Raw genomic sequence first — 20,958 nt, forward strand, 5'->3', positions numbered from 1 at the left:
TTCCATAGAAACAGTGATTTCAACAGCTTTCTGGGATATCATACTAGATTCAGCCATTAGACACTGCTCTTTTGATTTAGTACTGAAGACCAGCATATTACAGTAGCTTTTAAGCTACTCTTCAGAATAGCTACTAACTAAAACTTTTCCTTGTTTACTTTGTTACACTGAAATCTCTTATTAACCATTGATAGATTCACAGGAAGACATTGCTGAAATATATGCACTCTCTGGGCATGTTATTTTTTCTGAGCTGCCTGGCTACATTCGATAGCCCAATAATACAGAGCTTTTACTTACCATTAATGTCAGGAGTGAGTGATACGGATACATAAACTGCTTTTGTTCTTAACTTAACCATGGCGTTTGTACCAAATGTTTAGAATACTTAATGGAGAAATTTTACTTTCTCATTCCAATGAACCTTGAGTTCTGTAATATAAATTTAGCATCGGAAAACAAAACAAACCAACCAATCAAACAAAAAATCCCCCCACCATCTTTCTATAGTGTTCACTCCTCTGTATAATTTCCTGTGCTGCTCTTGATTCTTTTTCATACACCAAAAATCACGGAGTCCCTTTGCTATACTTTAGAGAGAACCTGAAATTTAAGTAAAACACTAAGTGCACATCAGCAATAATGTTTTGTGAAGTTATCGTATAAGCATATCATAAGTAAATTATCCCAGCTCTTCTGTGTGTCACCATAAGCAAAAATACAAAGAACAGGAATAAGACAAACTGCGTATCTACAGATAACCAAGGAGATGAGTTGTTAAATCTTCTATGGGTTTGGCTGTAGAGAAACTGTGGGCAGCACAAATACCTTCAGGGAGCTGGAATTCACAAACTGGGTATTTGTTATTGTCATATCCAGCTTTCTTAATAAAATAGGCCACATCACTTTGCCACACTACATTCCTTTTGAACTACAGCGTATCTGTTAGAACTAGAATCACAGAATACTTCGGGTTGGAAGGGACCTCACCCTGCCCCTGCTTTCAACTAACTTCATCTTCTAGTACTGTTAAGCTAGATGGAGGGGCCTTCTTAAGGCATTTCTGAACAGGGTTAAAAACAGGTTATGATCAAAACACCCTTAGCATTCTCTCTGGAAGTTTAACAGACTTGTTATTTTTCTATATTCTTGAGCAAAACACCAGATCTGGAAAGAGCATCCCAGGCGCTGTTACAATTCCTCATTTAAAATTACATTTTGAGACATCCTAAGCTAATCTTTTAACTGGGGACTGAATGGTCTCTGTATAGTTGCAATTCCTTGATTCAGTATTGTGTGTCAAGTCACATGCCTCATGTGTCTGAATGCATTACCTTTAGTAACCACACTTAGTATCTTTCTTATGCAATTACAAACAAATGTGGCAGAATCTATTTTCTGCAAACCCATGTTGACTGGCATTCATTACATTAATTCATTATTGAAGCAACTCCTGTATCAGTGATTCTATTCTTTTGCCTGGGATTCCTGTCAGTCTGAAAAGTCTGTACTTACCCAGGTCATCCTACTTCAGGCCAGATCCAAAACAAGACTTTGAAAAATGGTACCTAACATTTAGAACTGCAATTTAAAAAACCTTCATTCAGCAGCAGCTTGAGACTGAAAACTCACATGTACTGTCAGAATTGACTACACTCTTAAAATTTTCCTTCTTTGCATGCTCAGATAGTCCTGAGAACATAGATGTCTAACAAGCACCCAGTTTAAGGCTCACATACATCTGGGTTATCACAGCCATGTCTTTGTTTTCCACCAAGGCCAGGTACCTAGGAGTTAAGTGTTGACATATCAAATAACTTAATTGCCTTTAAAAAAAAAAAAAAAAGAAATAAAATAATATATAAATACTGCTTTTATCTGCTGGAATGACCCCAGTGTTACAAAAGTTATTTACAGATTGGTATAAATGGTACTTTCCCACCTAAGTTGAGAAGCAGAGAATCAAAGAGTTAAAACAGAAGTTCCTTCAGAGGTGCTGGGCTCTCCTGAGGGCCCTGGGGAAGAATGCATGGTGATCTGAAGATGGTCTGTTCCCTGTTTTCTCTCTGCCCCCCATCCCACTAGAAACATCCCTTCTCTCTCTGCTGCTTATGAATTTTATTTTCCAACCACACCTCTAGACCCAGGAGAGTTATTACTAGAGCCTTATGTTTTTCAAACAGTTGATGAACACATTAGAGGAATTTCTTTAAAAGGAATGGCTGCTGAAGGGTGGGTCTCAAAGCTGCAAAGGAGAGAACATGATGTGAAGGAAAGTAAAACAAATGTGCACAGATGCACTCCTAGCAACAACTCGTAGAGAAATGTAAGAGTAAATACTGGACTTTCTGCCTGAAAAACTAGACTCTGAGCAGACGTTTGTGCTGACATGATAAAAGTTATTTCTTGCAGTGTCTCCTCAAGAGATTTAGAATTAATGTATTAGGAACTGGACCAGAATATGAATGCTTTTTCACAAGTGACTTTAAAAATCCTTCCCTGTTCTCATTGAGTTTACATTACGATTTTATACATTTTCAACAATGTCACAGAATCATAGAATCATAGAATAGTTAGGGTTGGAAATGATCTTAAGATCATCTAGTTCCAGCCCCCATGCCATGGGAAGGGACACCTCACACTAACCCATCCCACCCAAAGCTTTGTCCAACCTGGCCTTGAACAACGCCGAGGATGGAGCATTCACAACTTCCCTGGGCAACCCATTCCAGTGCCTCACCACAATTACAGTAAAGAACTTCCTCCTTATATCCAATCTAAACTTCCCCTGTTTAAGTTTTAACCCGTTACCCCTTGTCCTGTCACTACAGTCCCTGACAAAAAGTCCCTCCCCAGCATCCTTATAGGCCCTCTTCAGATACCGGAAGGCTGCTATTAGGTCCCCACGCAGCCTTCTCTTCTCCAGGCTGAACAGCCCCAACTTCCTCAGCCTGTCTTCATACAGGAGGTGCTCCAGTCCCCTGATCATCCTCGTGGCCCTCCTCTGGACTTGTTCCAACAATTCCATGTCCTTTTTATGTTGAGGACACCAGAACTGCACACAATACTCCAGGTGAGGTCTCACAAGAGCAGAGTAGAGGGGCAGGATCACCTCCTTCGACCTGCTGGTCACACTCCTTTTGATGCAGCCCAGGATACGGTTGGCTTTCTGGGCTGTGAGCGCACACTGCCGCCGGCTCATGTTCATTTTCTCATTGACCAACACCCCCAAGTCCTTCTCCACAGGGCCGCTCTGAATCTCTTCTTTGCCCAGCCTGTAGCTGTGCCATTGATCTCTCCTTTATGTTTAATGGCAAATTCAGTCAGTGGTTCACAAACATAAACCGAACTGTTTTACTGTTAGAAGACAGAATAGCCTCCATAAAGCAGTGCCAGCGTTTTTAACCCTCAGAGGAACCAGCTGCAAGTAAGATGCAAGAGGAATCTGATCTAACCTTACGAGCAGTTCCAGCAGTAACAGACATAATCAGCTTAGCCAAAGATACAAGCTTGAACAACAGCTACCTCCTTTCGGCTGAAACTAGGTGAGCTTTAAGGTCCCTTCCAACGCAAACCAGTCTGTGATTTTATTACTATATCTATCTGCATAAATTAATTTAGTCACTGTTTGTAAGGATTTTACTAAATTTAATACATAGCATTATTCAGATTGAGAGAATATTGAGGGGTGTGACCCTTTTACTTTGAAAAATCAGTATACTGCCATTTTGTGAAGTTGGGGACCCTGCATTGTGTATGTCTGTGAGAACTTGGTGCAAGCTCCCATTAGGTATTTCTCATCCTTCAGCACCCAAATAGCATTTAAAAGGGAAAAATAAGAAAACAAGCACACCCAAAACCAACAACGACAAAAACCCAACACCAAAACCCAAACAAGCAACCCCGCCACGCCCTCCTCCTCATCACCTTCAGGTGACGGCGGAGCCCCCAGGGCCGGGCGGGAAGAATTCCATGCAGCAGTTTCCCTTCCTTTGCCGCCAAAAGCTGAGGGCGGGCGCAGGGCTGCTCCTCCCTGGCGGCGCTTGCTTCGGAGCCCCCCTGGAAGAAGGCAGACTGCGAGTTACCAGTGGCGTGGCGAGCTCCGAGGCTACGCAGCCGCCGCCATGCCACGCCGTAAGGGCTTTGTCAGCCCATACTGCTGCTTCGTGAGCGAACAGCTGCCCGAGCTGCAGCGGCGTAGGCTGCCCGTGACCTGTGTCAGCGACGCCATCCCCTATTGCTCCCAGGCTTGGGCGGTGAGGGGAACGGCCTCGAGTTAATGCGGCTTGATGGCAACGAGAGCAATGAAAGGCCTGCAGAGGGGTTCTGCCCCGGGTGTGGTGCGCGGGGACTGTGGGTTAAGTAGTAGTTCATCTGCCTCTTGCTGGTGCAGAAGCAGCACCCGTCACATAAGATGGAGCTCTGTGATGGTGCTACTGTGTAGGTTGTGTGGGGGTCAAAATTGCCTTTCTTGGAGGTAAACTTAGCTGTCCTCCCCTCAGCTGCAGGGGTGTGGGGGGAAGCACAGCCCTGTGTTGTGTACAGGACATACTGGCATCCCTGGTGGAATGAAGCGTTTAAGAAGATGTCTTGTTTGTGGTGGAGGAGTGCTAGTTTGCCCTCACCTGAAAATGCTGCAAAGGCAAATGCTTGCTAGGTGTTTCAAACCAAAGCTTATGGCTTTGTCAGAGAGAAAGCTACTACTTGCCACTGCTTGGGTCAGTGTTAGTAATTCTTGTCAAGTATTGATAATGCCCTTTGGAAATGCACAATTAATTTCTTGCATGGAATTTTTTTTTTTGTTTGTTTGTTTGTGGGACTGCTAGAAGGCAACAGTAGAAACCTTTTTTATCAATTTGTTTCCCTTAAAGATGCTGACTAAGGAAGAAAAGATGGCATATGCAGAGAAGGCTCGTAAATTGAGTGGAAAGAAGTGCTCTCAGAAGACAGTGAAAAAGGTAAATGCTGAGAAAGGAACACCCTGCAATGTAGCTAAATAAGAGGGGGAGTGAGTGGGGTTGGGGTTTGGTCAGGTATGATGCTATGGAAGACCTGTTCTCCATAGCCTTCAGTCTCTCGAGATTATGGGTGCTGTGGTAGTCCATGCCACTATGAAGGTTATGCAGAAAAATGTTCTGGTTTGAATTGAAGGTTGGGATATTCTAAAGTATTTTAAACAAGCACAGCTTGTTCCTTTGGGCTTTTTTATCAAGTAAAATGTAGTTCTCTAACAACTTAGTTTTATGTTTTGTGATACTTTGCAGTGGCTGACCTGCAATGTCGGGGTTTCTTAACTGATTTGGAATACTGTAAATCAATATGACTCTGGTCATAGGTTCGTGTTGCTTTTGCTTCATGGATGTCCTTAATTTAGGCTGTTCTTGTCTGACAGTCTGAAACCACGTGAGCAGATTTGGCATTCTTGATTGGCTCTGTGGTGGATGAGGTCAGTGAAATGTTGCTATGCACAAAAAGATTGATTATACCTTTCCATTATTTTAAAGTTGGCTTGATTATGAAGAGAATAGTAAGACTATGGTGGAGGACAAAGTCCTACAATGTAGAAGTAACAGGTTAAGATGTTAGGTTGTGGTGAGAGAGAGTAATAAACAGAGCCTTTCTGCTATTTACTGTCCTTAAAAGGTATGTGGGTTTGAACTATGTGAAGTGTCAGAAACCTCACTCTATTCCAGTCTTGGTTGGCAGTCTAAAACCTTGTGTGTCAAAACAGAGAGCACAATTGAGTAAATATTGCAATTACTTCTTCCTCCCATGTTGCTTAATACTAATCATGAATTACTGGTGATGGCAAAGTTTGGGGCTTTAAAACGCTTATATGATGCTAAAAGCATGACAGGATAATTGTCATTTGGAGTAACTAGTAAATCTGGATTAGTCAATTGTTCTAGACTAGATGGGAGATGTTTAAGCAATGTTTTCAGATTTTGGGGGCCTGTCTGGATGGAAAAGAGCTGTTTAAAACATGACTACTGCTATGTGACTTAGCGTGCTAGGGGTATGTAATTAATGAAGCTCCATTTTCATACATGGGAGATGAAATGACAACTAAGTCATAAATGGAGGCTTCTGTATTTCCTTCCACAAGTTGCAGCATTTTAGGAAGCTATGATCATGGAAAGGAGTAATTACTTTACCAAAAAAAAGACCGTCATCCTTACTGCTGTTCAGTGGAAATAGGGAAGTGTGCATGTGTAAGATTATATGTGATCATAGAATCATAGAATCATAGAATGGTTAGGGTTGGAAAGGACCTCAAGATCATCTAGTTCCAACCCCCCTGCCATGGACAGGGACACCTCTCACTAAACCATCCAACACAAGGCTTCATCCAACCTGGCCTTGAACACTGCCAGGGATGGAGCACTCACAGCCTCCCTGGGCAACCCATTCCAGTGTCTCATGACCCTAACAGGAAAGAATTTCCTCCTTATATCCAATCTAAACTTCCCCTGTTTAAGTTGAACTGAATTCTCTGTGCCTGCCACATATCTGTTCATGTCCTCTTAAAAGCTGATTGTTCATATGTGGATTTGCATGTATCATGGGCATATGTGCCCTTTGTTCTGTGCTGGAGCAATCAGATGACTTCCAGGTTTTATCAGCTTTCTATTGATTTGATTCCTAGCAAAGACATCTTTCATGTGCCAAAGTTTTTTATAAACCTTACGGAAAAAATTTTGAAATTGTAATTTGAAAAGTCCCTTGCCTGTGACAAGTGATTGAACCAACAAAATCTCTCTTCCCCCCTGCCCCTCCCCCGGAATTACATTTTTCTTTCCAGCTGTAGTGAGTTGACTGAGGTACTAAGACACGTATCTCAGTTTTTGTTAGATGAGAAATCTTGCTTTCCTAGTCTACAGCTTATATATAAACTGCAGAATGTTCCACTTAATCACAGCTGTTAGTGGATGTTATATTTTTCTCTAATACACGGAAGTGAAGGACTTTATGGGGTGCCAGGAGTCTTGATTATTTATTATTAATTTTTCAATCTTTTTCAGACATGTAATCTGGCTCTTCCAGTTCCTGCTTCTCCCACCGCAAAGATGCCCTGTGTGACTTTTCCAGATGCCTCTGTTATGTCTTGGAAGAATGATCAGGGTATAGTAATCTTAAAGCAGTTAATCCTGATAAATTAAAGGTTGCTCTTTGTAGATACTCTCAATGGTACATATACAAAGGCTGTTTACATTTTGCCAGTAACCATCTGTGTCAGCTGTTTGTTTTAAACTAATGGTCTACTGTTGTAAAAAGGCATTTTGTAGTATCAAGGGAAGTCAGTGCAAATAAATGTTGTCTGTCCCTGCTCCAGCTCCCACTCGTGAAATAATTCTAGCCTCTGTTTTTTAGCTTGATGGGAGTATAGCCACTAATAGTTTCTTTACAATTATTTAAAGGCTTTTAAGAAAAAGGTAATTCTTCAACTCCTAATAGAAGTTTGTTACTTACAAAGCCTAATCCAAGTTGTACCTGTTGTACAACCTGTACCTATACTTGTAACTGTATTAAAGGGTGAAGAGTTGTTAGATATCAAAGTTCAAAATTTGTATGGTAGAGGTATTAAATAAAATCATGACCTGGCCTCTTTGGGAGACTAGAAGAGCGGATATGTACTTTGTCAGTGCTTTTATAACATCCTGGCTTGCTTCCATATTGAAAGAACTCTTGAAAATGAAACCGTTTTTATCTGTTACCCTCCTTTCAAATGGATGTTTTAATTAGAATTGAGTAATGAACATATCTGTAGTCTTCCTCAATTAATGTTCCATTAATCCGGAAAATGATAAATGCTAATGCTTACAAGGTAAGTCATACAGCCAGTTCGTATAAGCTGTATCTGCTGTGTGGTTAAGAAGTCTATGAACTGTATTCCTGTTGTCATGGTTATGGAGGGGCATGAAAGAGCTCCATAAAAAGTGTAGTACCTGTTAGCAGCTTCCCTGCCAGAGGTCATGCTCCCCTGTCACTGTGATGCGGATTTGATCGGGTTGGTCATGGCTTGAGCTGGCACAATTGATCTTTAAAACTGAATGAGAGGTATAATGATAAAGGGTAACCAAGATGCATTTTATGATGCTGCTCCTTAATATTTTTCTGTAAAAGTCCTGTATGGTTCCCCTGTAGCTATGAGGTTTTTTCACAAGGAAAGCAGTTCAGGCTCAGGTAGGAGAGCTATCTTTCCAATGACCCTTCAGCTTGTGAAGTTTAAGACCCATGTAAGAGAGTGCCAGCGTTCAAGCTTAGGCTAGCTGGTGTTCAGTGGCATAAAGTCGGGCAGCTATACAGCATTGTTTCTATGTAAAATCGGTTACAGATCTCTATTATTCAGTAGGAAGTTGTCATGGTTTAAATGCAGCTAGTAACTCAGAACCACATAGCCACTTGCTCACTCCCCCCACTTCTTCCTCCCACTCCCAGAGGGATGGGAAGGAGAATCTCAGGAATGTAAATCCCACATGTTGAGGTAAGAACAGTACGGTAACCAAAGTATAATACAAAACCATTACCACCAATAATAATAAGGGAAATAACAAAGGGAGAGAATACAATTGCTCAGCACCCACTGAGTGATACGCAGCCTGACCCAACCAGTAATCTGGGCCTTCTGGTTGACTCCCCTCAGTTTCTATACTGGGCATGATGTGCTGTGGTGTGGAATACCCCTTTGGCTAGTTTGAGTCAGGTGTCCTGTCTCTGCTTCCTCCTGGCTTCTTGTGCCCCTCCTCACTGGCAGAGCATCAGACTGAAAAGTCCTTGATCAGAGTAAGCACTACTTAGCAACAACTAAAAACATCAGTGTGTTATCAGTACTGTTCCCAGGCTAAAGTAGAAAATACAGCACTAAGAAGGATAAAAATGACTGGTACTGCTGAACTCAGGACAGAAATGTAGAATTTTTTGATGAGAGTTTAAGCATAAGGATTAAATAGCTACCTTAAATTTCAGTGAGAATGCTAGGTGATGCTCATAAAGAGAAAGATTAAGGTGTATTGTGAAATATTTTTCATAGTTGGATGCTCTTTAAATTAGTAAACAATAAATTTATTAACATTTGCCTTGGGTGTTCTTGCTACTGCCTTTGGGAGCTTTTGAGGCAGAGGAGGAGCAATATTTTTAATTGGCAGGTTTCTTATCTCCTCCTACCCCAGAATATTATCAGCTCATTTGACTTGTGTAAGTTACTGAATTGGGCTTGTGAAGCTGCTTTGTAGTTTCTGATTGGGTTGGTTTTTGGTTTGGTTCTGCCTCCCCCACCTTATTTTCCTAAAGGGTGAAGAGTCTTGTCATGAATATAGTTGGATTCCAGGCCTCTCAATGTTCTTGTGGGTTTGGGGTCTAATTTTAAGTGCTTTTATTTATTTTAATTTTTATTCTGACCCTGTCTCTACACACATGAGCATCTATGGAAGATATACCAGAGCTATCAAGATGCCTGACTCTTGCATAAGTATTAGTTACCTTGCCTGCAATACAGAGGAAGAGCTGTGTGTTTTACTTGGTCATTACCCTCCTTCATACACTCGTGTAAGAAAGCACACTGAAACGGTTGCTGGATGAGGTGTGGCCAGGATGGCTTGCTGTAACTTTTGGTGGCTCTTTTGGATTTATTTTTTTCCCTTTCAGCTGTACTTGTAGACATTTTCTACTTCCTGAACATTTACAGCCATGGCAAGCTGCCATCCCACTGTGAACAGCGCTTCCTGCCTTGTGAGATTGGGTGCGTCAAGTACTGCCTGCAGGATGGCATAATTTCTGATTTCCATCACTTCATAGAGCCAGGTGAGCCCCAAGGAAGGGAGACAAGACGTAGTTCATGTTGCTTTGGGGTGAGAGGGAGGTTTTTCTAATGTCAGTTACTACTGCCCATATTAGATTTCTGGTATTAAGATAGGCTTTTTTCTTTGATTGTAAGTGGTTGGACTTCTTAAAATATCAGAGCTGTGCTGATTGTTCCTGAAGAGATGGACTTAAGTGTCAGGAATGCAGGAAGCTTCAAAAAGTGTCAAATAAATGCAGGAGAACATTCAGATGTTTGTCTTGATTTGACCTAAACACACATGCTATACAATATACTTGTTTTTTTTAATGCATATAATTGAAAAGAACTTTTTTCAAAAATAGTTGTGGCACTTGCACAAGGCCATAAGAGAAGGTTAAATTGTTCCTTTCTGTACATGAAACTAAGGTGCCTAGCTCGGAGTTAAGGATCTCTTATAGTGGATGTTGGATGATGGTTGTTTTTTCCATCTCTCCTGCTCTTTTGCAGAAGTACCACCCCGTGGGTTTCGGTACCACTGCCAGGCTGCTAGTGAGTATCGCTGGAGAAAAAGAATGGTATGCAGAGGTGTACAGGCTTAGACTCAGCTTACCTCATCTGTATCCAGATGTCTTCTGAGCCTGCAGTTTCTCCTGCTGGGAACTTGGCAAGTTTCAAAGAGAATGGAGTAACAGAGCAGCTTATCACACTCAGCTTTTATGTTTCTTGTACCCACAAATGGCAGAGCACACCCCCAAAGTGGTTCAATGGCAGTTGCTTGTATTCTGTCTTGCTATTTTAATTCAATAGTAACTGCAGTGTGTTCTTAAATGGGACAACCTTGTATGGCTTCAAAAGCTTTCAAGACTATCTGAGTAGAGCATCCTTTCTTTGATAGTGTGTGTGTGTATCTTCAGCATGAAGTGCCAATTCATAATTGGTTAACTCAAAGATACTTGTTTGTATGTAGAACTTGTGTTTTGCAGCTCTACATGTATTGACAAAGTCAAAAGTATTTGTAACTTTGTTCTGTCTGGCTTGGCCTGCCTTCTTTCCCTTGTGACTCTTCAGTGTTCATAGATTCCAGTTTGTTTTATTAGGACATTTCCTCCTGTTGTGTATAAAGGGAACAAACTTGGCCCATGTTTTCCTATATCAAACACTCAGATAATGGACTTTTAAAAGGGGTAAGTGTGTGCGTTTGCTCACAGACCACACCCGCCAGTCTTCTGCTGAAAGAAGCAGATTTTAATAGCTTAATCTGAGACCCTGCCTGTAGGGCACAGGAGGTGTGCTTTTCTGTATACATGTATGTATATAAAAAGATACAAAGTGGGGGGGAGCTCTGATCATTTAAGGAAGCAAGACTTCTTGTAATTTTTTTTCTTGTCCTACCCAGGTGATGCCACTCACAAGATCCCTATATCTGGATTTCATCTTCCACGTACTTGTTATGCGGTTGTCTTATGGGAACTTCTTGAGTTTGTCCAGTCAGCCAGAGGTGTTTGGCCTCGCTTTTACTGCAGGGTATGGTCAAGGTCAAAGTAAGATGCTTTAAATCAAAACCTGTAATTTCACTTTTGTTGGATGACTAAGAAGATACCCCTCTAAAGCCTAGTCAGTGTGCCCATGACTGGGAAAGGATACTCTTTTTCCAAAGTTTCCCAATTCCATAAAGCAAAGACCTAATTTTCTGCCTTCTTATTTTCAGCCTGCACTTCTGGCTCTGGTCTACTGATCAGCATTTCACTTGGTCTCTAACATTGTTCTGACTTGGGTTAGGGGCTTTTAAGATCAAAACTAAATTGATTGTGCTGAATAATAGTCAAGACAGTACTACTTTTTTTTTAAGGGATGTCTTTGTCTTTCCCCGTGAGAATACCATACATGTTAATTTTTGCTCAAGTTTAATTTGTCAATGAACAAAATTAAATGCTAGGACTTGGAGCTGTTTTAAGCTTCATAGTAGCTATATTATCTTTTGATTCTATTTAAGCCTAATATCCTTAAAAAGGCAGGGAGTGTCAAGATCTTGAGCTCCATCCATAAGTATAGGGAGCTCTGAAGAAATACACATAAAAAATAAAATTAGAGCACTTAAGGAATGTATTATGGGTTAATCTTTAATTTCCAGAATTTCTCCTAGGGTTTGGTTGGAAAGCCTCTGTGGTATTTGGTTCCTCTTCAAGGTGATTTTCAGGAAGAGTGTACATTCAGTCCCACAGACATTTTTTTTTTTGGAGGTGACCTTTTCAGACATAAGTCTTGCAGATGTCAATTATATACTGTACTTCTTCAATGTGGCTGAAATTTTCTTTCTTCTAGTCTAATGACAGGTTCCGAATTAGCTGGTGTCTCAATCGAATGGCTAGCATGACAGGTGGGAAATTGATCATTTTTGGCCTCCCTCTTCTATCCTTCTCCCCAAAGAAAGATTATATACTCATGGACAGCTGTATTCGTCGAAAATCTTGGTCTTAAAGGTTTCATAGAAGCTGGTACTGGTAGCTAGAACTGTGTTGTGTGCTGCTTCCTCTTCTTTTCCTCCCCATCAGTGATAGTAAAATGGCAGCATGAGCAGCTTACTGGCTAAATGAACACATCTAGAGAATATATACACTCTTTTCTTGCTCAGCCACTTAAAGGAGCACTAGAGGCAGTGAGATTATTGTGAAGGTGAGCAGGTAGAAACACATGGCAAAGCTAACAGCTTCTGAGGAGGGCTAGCCTGCAAGCAGGATAACATTATTATTGAGGTGGAGGGAAATTGTGGGAATATAAGATGGCCCACTTTGCTAAGAAGCCAGGTTTTAGTAAAACCACTGGTGGGATGACTTAAGCTTTACTAGATCTTTGATGCTTTGGTAAGAGGCTGGACAATGAACAGGGACAGACTGAAAAGTGAGCTAAGAAGAATATTCATAGAATCACAGAATGGTTTGGGTTGGAAGGGACCTTAAAGATGATCTAGTTCCAACCCCATGCCATGGGCAGGGACACCTTCCACTCTATCTTCATTGACTTCTGTTCTCCTGATGTGGGTGTTCTCTGAGCTATAGGCATTGAGAGCCACCTGGAGCTCCTTGATGTAGAGGACCTGGTAATAGAGCTGTACCAGAAGAAATACCAAAAGGAGCCATCCAAGACTTGGGTGTGTAGAGAACTGGATGCCTTCCTGTGGGATTTCTCCAGTAATACCAGGTATGTTGTGTTCTTCTTTGTGAAAGCATGTACTAGCCTGGTGTGTCCTGGTGCCCTGCGGTACAGCTTGTAAGCTGCAAGGCTGGATGGAATGTTCTGCAAGCTTCTGAATCCTTGTTACAGAATCACAGAATCACAGAATCCCAAGGGTTGGAAGGGACCTAAAAAGATCATCTAGTCCAACCCCCCTGCAAGAGCAGGGTAACCTACAGTACATCACACAGGAACTTGTCCAGGTGGGCCTTGAATATCTCCAGTGTAGGAGACTCCACAACCCCCCTGGGCAACCTGTTCCAGTGCTCTGTCACTCTTACAGTAAAGAAGTTCTTCCTGATGTTAACGTGGAACTTCCTATGCTCCAGTTTACACCCATTGCCCCTTGTCCTATCACTGGATATCACTGAAAAAAGCCTAGCTCCATCATCCTGACACCTACCCTTTACATATTTGTAAACATTGATGAGGTTACGTTATGAGTACAAGTGGAAATGAATATTCTTTCCCAAAAGAAGTGTAAAGTGCTTTCTAGTGCTGACTCTGAGCCTTAATTTAAAGGAGGGGGTCAAAATGGGAATAAAATATATTATAGTGGTTAACTGGAAATCATAAAAGTGATTAAGATTGAGACTCTTAGAAGTGTAACTTGGATGGGACCTCCAGGCTGTTACTATATATCAAATGCCTCATGCTGCTGCTGTGATGAGGGACAAGGTATATTTGCTAGTGGTACAAATCAAGTTCTCAAACCTAAGTGTTCAATCTTGTCTTTTTTCTTTCAGAATGAGTGTTCTTTGTTACGTATCTGGAATTGTATTTACTTTGTAGGATTTCTTTCTGTGGGTGTGTTTTCTTGTTTTGCTTTTGGTGGGTTGTTTTTTGTTTGTTTGTTTGTTTGTGGTGTTGCTTTTTTTGTTTTGGTGGGGTTTTTTTGGGTTTTGGGTTTTTTGGTGGTTTTTTTTTTTTTTAGTTTGGACAGTAAAGCTCTTGCTGCCTTTAGATTCTTCTGTATTGTACAGCCAAGTGGTATGTAGCTTGTGGTGGATGTAGCTTGGGCTGTGTTTAGTCATGACACAGTTGGCTTGGAAATATGCTTTAACTTTTCCTCTGCTACTGTAAGAACCAACAATTTGATCTTAAAATTTAGTTGATCATTAAAATAAGAAAATGCTAATGTTTGAAGTCTCCTTACAGTGTGGATTTTAAGATCCATTGGGATAATTGTTGTAACACTGTCTTTTTACAGACAGGTAGTTTTCCATTTCCGTGAGTATCTTCACGTTGGAGGGAAACCTCAAGAGTAGGAAAATGTATTTTAAAACACACATTTGGAGAGGAAAGTGAAGTGCTTATACTAAAAGGAACGGTTTCACATTAATGTGAAACTTTAAATTACTACCTTTAAATCCCTTTTGTCTTACAGGGTTCTCTTTCCTCCCACCTCAGCATGAAGCAGGTTGCCTTTCTGCATGCCTTTTAACTCTTCATAAACCACATAGAGCTTCCTTGTTGAGTAGTGGTCCTCTGTGAAATTGTAAAGGGTACTATAAGGTCACTGAGACAAAAATCTTACATATTTGTTCCCGTTTCTTCTGACCAGACTCAGCTATTCATGTTGATTTAAAATACCGATCCTTCTGAAATAAGCCTGAACTTCATTTCACGTAGGTGCAAGTGGCATGAAGAGAATGACATACTCTGCTGTGCTTTGGCATCCTGTAAGAAGATCGTGTAAGTATTGCTAAGGAGTTATCTCCATTATGATGACCTTTTATTTTGCTATAGAGGCACTTCTTTGGCTCTGGCTTCTCTGACTGGAGCACTCTAGTTCTAGATCTTGAGTTTCATTTATTCCCTTCACTCTCAAGATTTTGTTCTAACTTTACCTGTTGTTTATGTGGCTTAGCAATATGCTGTGCGTCTTGGCACTTAGCTGTAATATAACTTCTGTGATACTAATCCATCACTCTTGTCATCTTTTCACTACCTCCACTGTCGTGGTTTAAGCCCAGCCACATAGCCGCTCTCTCACTCCCCTCCCTTCCTCCCCCCCAGCTCTGGAGGGATGGGGAGGAGCATTGAAAGAATGTAACTCCCATGGGTTGAGATAAGAACAGTCCCGTAACTAAGGTATAACACAAACCACTACTGCTACCACCAGGAATAATAATAAGGGAAATAACAGGAGAATACAACCACTTGCCACCCACCGACCGATACCCAGCCCAACCTGAGCAGCGATCTAACCCTTTTGAGTAACTGCCCCCAGTTTATATAGTGGGCACGATGTGCTGTGGTATGGAATACCTCTTTGTTTAGTTTGGGTCAGGTGTCCTGTCTCTGCTTCCTCCCAGCTTCCCCTCCTCCCTGGCAGATCATGAGACTCAAAAGTCCTTGGTCAGAGTAAACATTACTATGCAGCAACTAAAAACATTGGTGTAATCCGCGCTGTTCCCAGGCTGAAAGTCAAAAATACAGCATTGCACCAGCTACTAAGAAGGAGAAAAATGACTGCTACTGATGAACCCAGGACATTCACTTAATATTGGAGAGTTGAGAGAAGTGTCAATTACATTAGAATTCATTGAATTTCTGTAGAGGTTTATTATACCTGTATTTGGTGAGACATTCCCAGTATTTTCTAGTATATCTCTACTTTGGGAATTTTTATACTGCCTTACATATAACATGAATATGTAAGGTTCTGAAATTTTTCAGGTGTGAGAAAAGGGGAAGTAAATAGTTGGGACACAAGGAAATGCAATTTAAGACCACACTCTGCAGGAGTTTGAGGGAGATGATAATGAATAGTCTTTCATTCAGAAGCCTCTTATGTAGTGCTATGTCTTGCGAAAAGAATATTGCTTTTCACCCTTATAATTTACTGCATTTGATAGTGTGAGGAAGCAATTGTTTTAATTTCATGTGTAGCTGTAGAATAGGCTAGTGGCCTTGCAAGGATGCAGGGTAACTGCTTAGCTCCTGCTCTCTGCGTCTTGGGTTGCTTTGTTTGCCAGCTAAAGAATTAAAAATGCTGTACTTCTGTACATGAGCATTAGAGCCCTCTTAGCTAAACTCTTCTTTTTTTTTTCCTCCATAAAGTTACTGCATCAGTAAATCTTTAGCTAGTGCATATGGAGTCTCACTGACAGCAGCTCACCTGCCTCTTCAAGACCTTGATAATGGTGAAAGCACAAATACCAAGATGGTGATACTGGATGCTGGACGTTTTCAGGTCAGATTCTTTAAACTGACAGCCTGTTTTATTCTTACTTAAGTGTTCAGATTTGCCAGTTTTAGCTTAGCTGTTTTCTCTTTGGATGCTTCATGACATATATTGGTAAGACTAATGAAATAAAAATAATCACTAGCTGGGTCAGTACTTGTGAGTTTTGACTGTAATTGGTAGGTTTCATGGATAGTTGCTTATGCTGCATTTTAAAAGGTGCATAGATTATTTTGAATGTTTATTTCTTCATACAGAATATGAAGGCTGGGGGTCCTGCATGTGACAGACATTTTGTTTCTCCAAGTCGGCATCAAGAGTTTGTCCCTTCTAATTGTGAGTTTGATACGTTCACATTTGTAAGGGGAAAGAGGTATTTAAACTTAATCCAGTTGATGCTTTTTCAAGTTTCTGGGGTTAGGTGTTACCTGTAAGTGACGTAAAGCTTAAACACCTGCATAAGCTGCATTTGTTCGTGAATATGCCTTTCACTGAATTTCTGAGGACAGAAAGAGTTACCTTTTTCTTATTGGACACAATCTTAGGGTCAAAAAGGTCTCTCAAAATGTAATTTTCCTGTAAATGTTGCTCTCTGATTCATACCCCCTTATTTTTCTGCTATATGATATCCATTCTTATATGCCTAGGTGCTTTGAGGCAGGGCCATCTTTAAAATGCTCTCCTTGCTCTCAAATAATTATATGTGAAGGCTCAGCTAATATTTGTTGCAAGTATTCCACTATAACTTAGTTTATCAAGACTACTCATTTAAAGTCTTGTTTTTAGAGATGAAATTTCCTTAATGGAAGGCACATGAGCTCAGTTAATCTGGGTAGTTCATAGCTAATCTTCAGAGGGACAGAATCCAGTTTGCAAGACAAATAACTGTAGCAACTCTAAGCTTGTAGCTTATTCCTTTGCATATGAAATAGACACTGTAGTGTCAGATAATTTAATTCAAATTCAAACTCAGACTTGTTGCAACTGAAAATCATGATTTCTTATGGTCTTGGTGTACATAGAGGACACAATCTCTGTCTCTGACTTTTCATATTAGAGCTGCTGAATAGGTTCAGCTCCACAGCGTATGAAGTTCTAGTCCATTGACTTATGCAAGCTTTGAAGGTTGATTTGATTTACAAACTGTATTTAATTTAATAGGTGATTCTCCATGTGGTGTGAAGACCTGTTCCTTTTATGAAACAAGCACCATGCGAGGAAGAGGAATTACTCGACTGCTGAAAAGTGCATCTGATCTAACCAAGCCTTTCAGTAACTGAAGGTCTTTTTTGCGTCCGGGACAGCTGTAAATTTTACTTTTCCTTGTTTTCCTAAGATAACAAGTTTTTTCTAGTTTTCAGTGTTTCATCTTACATGCAAACTTTGACAGTTCAAGTTGTTGTTAGAATGGTAAAATTATTGACCAGATTTAAAGACAACAAAAATCTCATTATCTAGGAAGACTTACTTTGAAGGGACCTGATAGTTGTATCTTCTCTTTAAAAATATATGCCATACTTGTTCTATTTCTTACTGGATGGAGTTCAAGATTGATTAGTCAGTATCAGTGGATTAGAAGAATTCTTAGTGGTCTGTGTGATTTTAAACAAGTGCTTTATTTTTTTCATAACCTCCTTGCCCTCTCCTGCATGTGGAAGACATAACTTCATAACAGTTTCTTCCCCAAGAAGTGATGGTGGCGGGGGGGGGGGGGGCAGCATTGAAGGTAGGAAGGGCTGCAATAGGGGAATTAAAAGGTGTAACAGTCTTAAAGGTTTGCTGTAATCTGTCAGTTCTAGCCACAAAAAAATTGAGTTGCCATTCAAGGCAGAAAGACTTGCTATGAAATGCCATGGAAGAAACATGCTGGCAAATCCATTTACTAATGTTCTTTTGGAGGCTCAGGTTATATACATCAGGAGCAAGTACAATATGGATTTTTTTTTCTTTTGCATCAGATTTTTGTTTTAAAATAATATATGTCCCTCAAACTTAAGAGACTGAAGACAAGTTTAGGTGTTCCGGGTATTTTTGAATGGAATATCAAATTCCAGCAGGTATATGAATCTGCAGATACAATTTCACAAGTTTAGTCATGCTGAGTAGATACCAGTCATAGATTGAGGGCACATAAAAACTGGGAGACTGAAGTATCCTTGAGAAGTTAGTTGTTTCATTTTATGGAGATATAAGTGTTGACCTAGTTCCCAAAAAGTTGTCTGTTGTCTGAGCCTTGTTCTTGGTCTGTGTCTTTAAGCAACTGATTGTCAGAAACAAGAGCTTATTTTTTTTTTTTTTCAGTTGTTTCTACATTTTGTTCCAACAGAGGTCCAGTTGTGAATACTGTTTCCATAGCAACTAACTGTGAGAAGATAGCTATTGCATTCCTTGTAGGAACTGAAACTGAAGATTAGGTAGCTCATTCTTCTGCATAATGGGGGGGGAGAGGGTGTGTGTGAAAAAGCCAAACCCAAACACAACACACTCAAAATAAGAGGTCAGCACATTTATGAATAAGTTTGAGCATGCTGATCAGTATGTTTTAAAAAGGCCAATTGCTGTGAGGCCAGTTAATGCCCTTCTTCCAGTATTGCAGGATCACTGAACTATTTTCATGCCTCTTACCTAAGTTTGCCTGTATCACTAAATTTTCTTGAATTCTTCTGTTCTACCTCCTAAATTCCACCAGGTACAGGACAATAAGTGTCTAAGCCTGCGATGTGTCAATTAAGCATCTGGGGATGTTGTAACAAGTTATAATGTCTGTTTAGTAGTGGTAAGGGCTTCTCTACATTGGAATAGAGTTGTTAAAATTTTAAGTTTCTTAATTGACAGTTCTTGCTGCATTGATACTTCAGAACATACAGAACTGTGTATTTGAATTCTTTCCAGAAGTTGGTGTTGCAGTAAAAGTTTCGTGTTTCAGTTCTTATGAAGATGAGAATTCATTATTGTTCATATTTAGAGTACACAAGCCAAAGAGCATTTATTATTATAAGATGTTGTTTATCTTCAAGACTGAGATGAAGAATCTGAGCAGAAATGGAGAAATACGGAGATAGAGTTCCATGGCATGTTTATACCTCATCACCAGTATCTTAAAATAGTACATAAGCTATGGAAGACCTAATTACAGGTAGTCTTACAGGTAGGCAGTGAGCTGTTAACTAGGGCAGTAACTGTCTTGCCCTAGTAAACAAAAACCTGTGGTGTTTCTGGTAGTGAAAACTGTAAAATCTATATAATGAGTACACTAACTTGATGTAACTCATTTAATACTATTGTTCTGTATATATTGAGAGGGATTCCTAACAATTGTTGCTGGATGATGAAAAAATCATTTATTTTGGAGCTTTGCTTCCCTGATGGTCTTGCAGTTTGAATCTCTGATTTCCTGAAAAATAAATTCTGCCTAGGAAGCACAATGCAGTAATGCTTCTCTCCTTTAATGGAAAAGTAAAGGTGAGGGAAAGATGATGACTTACAACCTTAGCACACTTCTTAAGTGCAAGGAATAGTACTGGTAAGGCATAAATGATGGGTTGAAATTGGAATAGAATTCTCTCCACTTGCGTGACGAAATTCTCAAGGGGAAGTAAAACCAAGTGAAGGCACAGTGGCTCTTGAGGTGAGTTTGAGTGATGCAGCCTAGGAGCTTTAAACATATAACTTTCACATGGTAAAAAGTAACAGCAACTTAGTACTCTGCATATAGGTGTCGCAGGTAATTGAACTAAGGAGTTGTTTTGGTAAAGGAGACATTTAACAGATTGTCAGACCTGACTTTGTGCCCTCTTATTAGGGTAGCTCACTCAGTCCCGACAGTCAATGGTAAAAGTCATCCTGGGTTTGCATACACATTACAAAATTAATATGTATTTTTGTTCTTGTTACATGGATAGTAGTCATATTGTTGAATTGTGTGTTACTATTCTCTACTATAAAAGCTTTGGCTGGGAGAATAGTTGTCTAAGGGTCATGAAAACACAATGAACTGTGATAACGTTGCTGATGTGGTCTATGACATCAGGATATTAACCTGTAGCAACATACTCTTTTACATTCTATTTGAAGAGTGTGTAACTGATTCTGGAAAATAGAGCATGTTCATCTGGAGTAAGCAGCAGCTACTGTTCCTGTGTAGTAGAAACTATGAATTTGACTGGTGTGCATTTATGGCTTGTCCACCTTTCAGTGAACTGTAGAAGCTAGGTATGCAGAAGTTCCTATTAACCTCTGCTCAAGCTAAGAATGTTATGAGAATTCTGCTGTAGCAGGAATGTTCTCCTAAATATATATACATATACTGTAGATACAGTAATAGCTGAATTTGATGTCTTTAATTTTGAAATTTGTTTTGGAAAGCTGATCTTACCAGTAAAGACCAAGGCAAAGAAGGCATTCAGACCCTTGGCTGCCTTTTTGTCCCTTATGACCAGCTCCCCATTCTCATTAAGATGCGTGCACAGAAGTCCTTCTTGCTGCCTTCCTGATGTGTGGGAAAGGAAGTCTTTGTACTACTGAGGTCTGTGACCTCAATGCTTGTGTCAGTTTCAGGATCTGCATTTTAAGTTACCAGAGTTTATGTCTAAAGCAAGACAAATCTTTACTATGTCTTTAGCAATATGCTAGTCATCAAAATCTTAAAAGATAGAAGGTAGGCAATAGTTTGGGGATTTTCTGGGTGGAGGGTCTGTTAAGTATCAGGTGGTGGGTTTTGCTGTTCAGGTACATGTCAAACTGGAGAAGGCAGTGC

General features: G+C 40.3%; 1 protein-coding gene across 3 annotated transcripts; it reads left to right on the forward strand.

Annotated features, from left to right (window-relative positions):
- The first annotated feature begins 3,943 nt into the window (after positions 1-3,943).
- MAEL (maelstrom spermatogenic transposon silencer) lies at positions 3,944-20,522 on the forward strand. 3 transcript variants are annotated; one of them, XM_065676452.1, is made up of 12 exons: positions 3,944-4,134; positions 4,872-4,958; positions 7,023-7,122; positions 9,646-9,801; positions 10,289-10,330; positions 11,178-11,305; positions 12,104-12,158; positions 12,838-12,979; positions 14,645-14,707; positions 16,079-16,211; positions 16,460-16,538; positions 17,364-20,522. In XM_065676452.1, the coding sequence occupies exons 1-12, from the start codon at positions 3,973-3,975 to the stop codon at positions 17,480-17,482; spliced, it is 1,266 nt and encodes a 421-aa protein (XP_065532524.1). In that variant the 5' UTR covers positions 3,944-3,972; the 3' UTR covers positions 17,483-20,522. The 3 variants fall into 3 exon arrangements, with proteins under 3 accessions (XP_065532524.1, XP_065532525.1, XP_065532526.1); XM_065676453.1 differs by having other exon boundaries at positions 4,044-4,256; XM_065676454.1 differs by lacking the exon at positions 3,944-4,134 and adding an exon at positions 4,393-4,477.
- Positions 20,523-20,958: the final 436 nt, after the last annotated feature.

Source organism: Lathamus discolor, chromosome 4 (genome assembly GCF_037157495.1).
Source record: "Lathamus discolor isolate bLatDis1 chromosome 4, bLatDis1.hap1, whole genome shotgun sequence".
In the NCBI taxonomy this organism is placed as follows: domain Eukaryota; kingdom Metazoa; phylum Chordata; class Aves; order Psittaciformes; family Psittacidae; genus Lathamus; species Lathamus discolor.